A 6,553-nucleotide genomic window follows, 5' to 3' on the forward strand; every position below is an offset into this window, starting at 1 on the left:
AAATGCAAGTTTTGGGAGTATTGGCAGCCTCGCTTCTGTCAGTCTGCCCCAGGGCATGCTGTAGCTACAACTGTAGCTGCCTCCACCAGTGTGTGAATGTGAGAGTGAATGAATAATTGCATTGTAAAGCGCTTTGGGTGCCTTGAAAAGCGCTATATAAATCCAATCCATTATTTCATTTTTCATTTCTATATGCAAATATAATGTAATGCATGTATTCACGGAGGGTCTTGTCTGTGAGCATTGTGTTGTTTGTGTTGCGTTGTGATGTGTCATATCGTGTCGTGTTATATGTAGTGCCGACGTAGGACAGTTTTCCAATCTCATTGTACTATTGTACTATGTATGACTGTGCAATGACAATAAAGAGTTATCTTATTAAGATCAGAGAACCTGCAGTGAGAATTTTATTCTCAATGAATTATATTTTGTACATAAACCGTTTTATATGTATGAAAATTCAACTGATCAACAAGTACTTTTACAGGGCCGGTGTTGTGCCAAAAAGTGATTGTCTGCCAAAAACTGATTTCCGGTATTTGCCAAAAAGCGATTGCTCATATTTAAAGTGCTATAAGTAACTTGTTGGGCTATAATATGTGAAACATATGTCAAATGCATCCCTTATGGATGACATAAAGTCATCTTGAGCCACAAACAACATTCGTGTAGCAAGATACAAGCCGCAATCAGTTTTTGGCAGCGACTTTTATATAACCTTTATTTATGCAGTAAAAAAAATCTCATTAACATTAAAAATGTATTTTGTAAGAGTAAGTTGCCCAACAGGACAGCAAAAATGGCAGCAAATATTACAATAGTTCTGTAAAAATATTTTAAGTGGGGATAAAGGACCGGATTGGTTATAATGTAAGTACAAGTTGTAAAGATACTTAAAAAACAGATAATTTTTTAATTCTTTATGTAACCCCTTTGTATCCCCTGTTCACCGAAGTCTATTTACGAACATACGTAAAGATATTACACATAAAAAATACACAGAAACACTGGAAATCAGTTTTTGGCAGACAATCACTTTTTGGCACAACACCGGAACAGGCAGTCCAGCTACTTCTGCATAATGAGCTACGTTCGTTTCGAATGACTCCTATCTCCCTCCCGAACACCAGGGGCGCTGCAGTTTGCAGGCTTCTTTAACTCCCCCTCGGTACACGTCATGTAAAAACAGGCTTTAAGCTTCTGAGCATGCGCTTGACTAGCTCCTTTACTTTCTGCCATTTGAAGAGAACTAGAGGAAGGTAAAAAATCTCTTCCTGTTTTTCTTTTAAAGCTTCAGCGTTATAATTTACTAATGTTTTATTTTAGGAACGGACATATTGTTAATATACAGCGAATCTATGAAACGCCTGTTAGACATAAAGCGTTGTTACTTACTATAATTTTCTTACTAACGCAAATGAAGATGTGACTCCTTTGGTCCACGTAAGCACCGGTTAGTGTTGAGCACTCTGACTTGAAGCCGGACACTTCATTAGTAACATATCGTAACAGCCTTTTAAAATTACCTCCCAGTCGCGATTTTTCTTTCGTCTTTTGAAAGTCAAACCTAAGATAAATCAGAATCAGAATACTTTATTGATCCCTGGGGGAAATTATTTTTTGTTACAGTGCTCCATTTTAAACCAACATTAAGACAAGACAGACAATACGCTAACTAAGAATAGTACAATATATACATATATATACATACATACATACATAAGTCACTTATAAATAAATATTTGGAAAGAAACATGTGTAGCTGTAGCAGCAAACAGTGTGTTAAGTGGATGCGTTGTACAGGGAGATGGCCACAGGCAGGAATGATTTCCTGTGTCGTTCAGTGGTGCTTTTCGGTAATCTCAGTCTCTCACTGAACGAGCTCCTGTGACTGACCAACATGTCATGGAGTGGGTGGGAGGTGTTATCCAACATTGTCTTTATCTTGGACAGCATCCGCCTCTCCGACACCACCTTGAGGGAGTCCAGCTCCATCCCCACAACATTGCTGGCCTTACGGATCAGTTTATTAAGTCTGTTGGCATCTGCGACCCTCAGCCTGCTCCCCCAGCATGCAACAGCATAGAGGATCGCACTGGCCACCACAGACTCATAGAAAATCCTCAGCATTTTCTGGCAGATGTTGAAGGACCTCAGTCGCCTCAAAAAATAGAGACGACTCTGGCCCTTCCTGTAAAGTGCTGTGGTGTTTTTAGCCCAGTCCAGTTTATTGTCAATGTGTACTCCAAGGTATTTATAGTCCTCCACAATGTCAACACTGACCCCCTGGATTGAAACAGGGGTCAAGTGTTTCCTGGTCTTCCTGAAGTCCACGATCAGTTCCTTGGTCTTTGCCAAGGAACTGATCGTGGACTTCAGGAAGTAGTCTCCGTTTAAAGACTGACTGCAGATTGTTTTCCCCTTTCTTTTTTGTTGTTTATGCTAAATTTAGTTGGATACCTGGACACTACCGCATATTGTTTTATTTCAAAACCAGCCTGGACTCCTGGCTATAGTTTCACCATACTTTGTAGTCCATCGTATTCTCCTCCTAACTCCAGTTAATTTCCCTTTTTTGTTTTGTTGTTTGTTTGTTTTGACCAGATGACCAGGATGCTGCACGTGTTTGTAATCCTTTCTCTGCTGGCTCTGGGCTCAGGAGAAGAGGGCGCCCGTTTGTTGGCCTCCAAATCCCTCCTGAACCGCTATGCTGTGGAGGGCCGCGACCTGACCCTCCAGTACAGCATCTACAACGTGGGCTCCAGGTCAGATATCTGGACAGCTGCTGTAAATCAGATAACTGTACAAATGAATACACACAGAAAACCAAACGACACAGAATTATTTTATTCAGTTGTTTCTTAACAAACTGCTGTTTAATAATCACTTTATCAGTACGTTTGAACATTATCAAGACGTTTTCAGAATTGTTGAAATGTGAACTGCTTGAGAGCTTGTCAAGACCTGATAAAATGTTTAGTGCATACTGTGTGACTAAATGTCATCCTCTGGTTTGTCTCCGCAGTGCAGCTCTAGAGGTGGAGCTATCTGATGATTCTTTTCCTCCTGAAGATTTTGGAATTGTTTCCGGAATGCTGAATGTGAAATGGGACAGGATTGCACCGTATCCTTGCAGTAACATGACTTCTCACTGGCACTATCAAACTTGAGCTATTTTTGACGCATTAATTGTGGCTTAATGGGAGTTTGATCTTAAATTCTTAATCAAACATAAGTTACTGGGTGTCTGTATGGCAGCCTATTTTTTGCACCACAGTTATATCATCTTACACAGTAGGACCAAATACTGAAATGATAGCTTTTCAGGCCGCTGAACCTAAAGAAGTATTCACTCTTCATGGTTCATAAGACAGAGGCCTTAATGAACCAGGAATGCAGGAATTAGATTTAAGTTGGTTTAAATAACCATAGATGGGCTCTTTCTCCAAGTCATCATTCTTAACTCTGAAACTTTTAGAGCCAGCAACGTCTCTCACACAGTGGTGTTGCGCCCCTTGAAGGCTGGATACTTTAATTTTACCTCTGCTACCGTCAGCTACCTGGTTCAGGAGGGAGGACAAGTTGTGGTAAAAGCAGTTAAAGTCCTTAGTGAGTCAAAGCATTTACAGTCCATAGTGATGTGTTGGAAGCTAAAGTGTCCCCTCCTTCCCTTCCTGCAGGTTGGCTACTCCAGTGCTCCTGGACAGGGAGGAATCTTGGCTCAGCGAGAGTTTGACCGGCGCTTCTCTCCACACTATGTAAGTGTTAAAAACAGATTGAGGCTCGCTCATTATGGCACCTGAGTCCACTGGCCTATGCTGATCAAAGTAAATTGAGGCTGGTGGAATTTTGTAAACCTCTAAGGATCTTTATTGGGTTGTTAATTTCAGCTAAAATTGGAATTTACTGTATCTACACTGACAAATTTTTGCATATAGCACAAGAAGTACTTTTTAGTACGAGTAGTGCATGTTGATAAACTAAATTAAAGTCTCCACAACAACAGAGTTCCTTGATACCACTGTTCACATAGTGTCTCGATTCATGGCTGATAGACTGAAGTTTTTGCATTTGCCAGAACAGTCCTCTAACACTTCACTCACTGCTCCGTGTGTCTGTCTTTAGTTGGACTGGGCTGCATTTGGTGTGATGACGCTACCCTCCATCGGCATCCCTCTGCTTCTCTGGTACTCCAGCAAGAGGAAATACGATTCGCCCAAGAGCAAGAAGAACTGAAACATCTTTGCTCTTTTCAAGAATGGGGTTGGGGATGGGAAGGGAAATAAAAGGGTTTTGTAAAAAAAAAACATTGCCCATACTTGGGGTGAAAACGAAAACTTGGTGACCAATGGACTTGATTGTGGTTTGATCGAACAGAATATTTAAGAGAACTTTGGAGCAAGAAGTAGAAGGTGAAAATCGTGTGGCATCTCTTTATCTGCAAATAGTTCATGTGACGAAACAATTACATTATGCTGTTTTCCATCACAACTAGTGAGATGATCTGAGTAACAGGACCTGCCAGGTGTCTTTCATGACCCTTTTTGGGAGGAAACCGTGGGTTCTATTGTGGAGGGCTTGAGAGTAAGGCTGGTTGGCTACCGGTTTAATCATTCACAAGTTAGCTAAGTAATAATCTCTGTCAGATATTGCCTTCAGTAACATGAAATTCACCAAATAGACTAAGATGAAAAAGAGCAATTCAGCAGTCAGCCTAAAGGAGACGACACAAACATCATGGAATAATGTGCCCATGCTCCATTCCCTCCATTGCTGTAATTGCACTGCAACTCATGAGTCTGGTGAATCCTTCAGCACGCATGTTCTAAACTCCTACAATGGGAACTGGCTAATGGGGGTTACTACTGTAAACAGCTGCTTGTATTTGCAGTGTGTGTTTCTAATGAGCTGATATGACATTTGGAGCCCGTTGTTTAAGTTCAAAATAAATGAAAACAAGGTACATGTTTTGTTTTTTTAAAGCTGAGCCTGATTCATTTCTGGGGGTTTGCATTCCCTGTTTCCAGTTTATATCATTCCCATAAATAAAAACTTAAGGTTATTTTTCTTTCTGTTGCATTCTGTTTTGTTACATCAAGCAAATATATAACAGGGAAAAAAATGAAAGTACAATTTTAAATGTCAAAATTTAAGAGCAGATATTTCAATACTGGATAGATGTATTATAAAACGTTATTGCACATAGTTTAAAAAGATGTCAAATATCCAATCTTGTGGCAGTGGAAGTAATCCACTGCCTTTGCAGAAAATGGTGCAGAGTGTAGTCAGGATTATGAAACATTTTGCTGCACATGCTGAAGTCCAGGGCTCGGCTGGTCATCTGGCATACCGGGCATTTTCCTGGTGGGCCAAGACACTTGGGTCGATGGACCAGCCTAAAAAGGTGGAGCTGAAAAACTGAGAGAAAACAATAAAAGCAGATCCAGCAAAATGTGTCAGATTAACGACACGTTAGCTATCAGGGCTGCTGCACTGTGAACAGTAGTACCAGCAACAGCCAGTAACAACTTGTAATCAGGCCTCACAGTCACAGGGGGCTGCTGCTGCACCATCTGTGGAAGAGAGGAAGATGAAAATAGATGGAGGGACATAATTAGGAAGGGAAAGATTCAAGGCTTCAGTAAAATGAATGGCTGCTTTGACCATGAGCCACTGCTGATAGCCAGAGTGTACAGTTAGGTCCAGATATATTTGGACACAGACACCAAGTTTAGGTTGTTGTTGTTTTTACCTGTTTACTGAAACATATTGTAAGTATAGTTATATAATGGACATTGACATAACGTGTAGACTCTCAGCTTAATTTGAGGGTATCTACATTCATATTAGATGAGGGGTTTAGGAGTTTCAGCTGTGCCACCCTCTTTTTAAATGGACCAAAAGTAATTGGACAGTTGTCTTACAGGCTATTTCATGGGCAGTTGTGGGCAATTCCTTCGTTATGTTATTATCAGTTAAGCAGATAAAAGGCTTGAGTTGATCTGAGGTGTGGTGCTTGCATTTGGAAGGCTTTGCTGACAGAATCTGTGATAGACTGTCAACAGCAGTCAAAAGAACCTCTCCATGCGAGTGAAGAGGTAAACTCCCAAAACAGAAAAAAATCAATCCAAGAAAATTGCTACAATAGTAGAAGTGGCAAAATCTAAAGTTTGGAAAGAAAAAAAAAGAAAGCACTGGTGAACTCGGCAATGCAAAAAGACCTGGACGTCCACAGAAGACAACAGCGGTGGATGATCACAGAATCATTTCCATGGTGAAGAGAAAACCCTTCACAACAGCCAACCAAGTGAACAACACTCTCCAGGAGGTAGGCATATCAATATCCAAGTCTACCATAAAGAGAAGACTGCATGAAAGGTATTACAGGGCTTACTTTCATGCAGGTTCACTGCAAGGTGCAAGCCACTCATAAGCCTCAGTCTTATGAGTGGTTTATGAGTATCACAGCACTGTAAAATTGCGAAAGATGTACCCTTAGGCCCCCTCCTCGATTCAGAGATGGTCTTTCCCTTTTCACGTAAATGGCCTCCTT

General features: G+C 40.8%; 1 protein-coding gene across 1 annotated transcript; it reads left to right on the forward strand.

The window, feature by feature from the left end:
* Window positions 1–1,127: 1,127 nt before the first annotated feature.
* Window positions 1,128–5,062, forward strand: ssr2 (signal sequence receptor, beta). The gene is made up of 6 exons (XM_004560954.3): window positions 1,128–1,259; window positions 2,605–2,765; window positions 3,026–3,124; window positions 3,479–3,587; window positions 3,681–3,758; window positions 4,126–5,062. The coding sequence occupies exons 2-6, from the start codon at window positions 2,605–2,607 to the stop codon at window positions 4,234–4,236; spliced, it is 558 nt and encodes a 185-aa protein (XP_004561011.1). The 5' UTR covers window positions 1,128–1,259; the 3' UTR covers window positions 4,237–5,062.
* Window positions 5,063–6,553: the final 1,491 nt, after the last annotated feature.

This window comes from Maylandia zebra, linkage group LG22 (assembly GCF_041146795.1).
Source record: "Maylandia zebra isolate NMK-2024a linkage group LG22, Mzebra_GT3a, whole genome shotgun sequence".
Taxonomy (NCBI): Eukaryota; Metazoa; Chordata; class Actinopteri; order Cichliformes; family Cichlidae; genus Maylandia; species Maylandia zebra.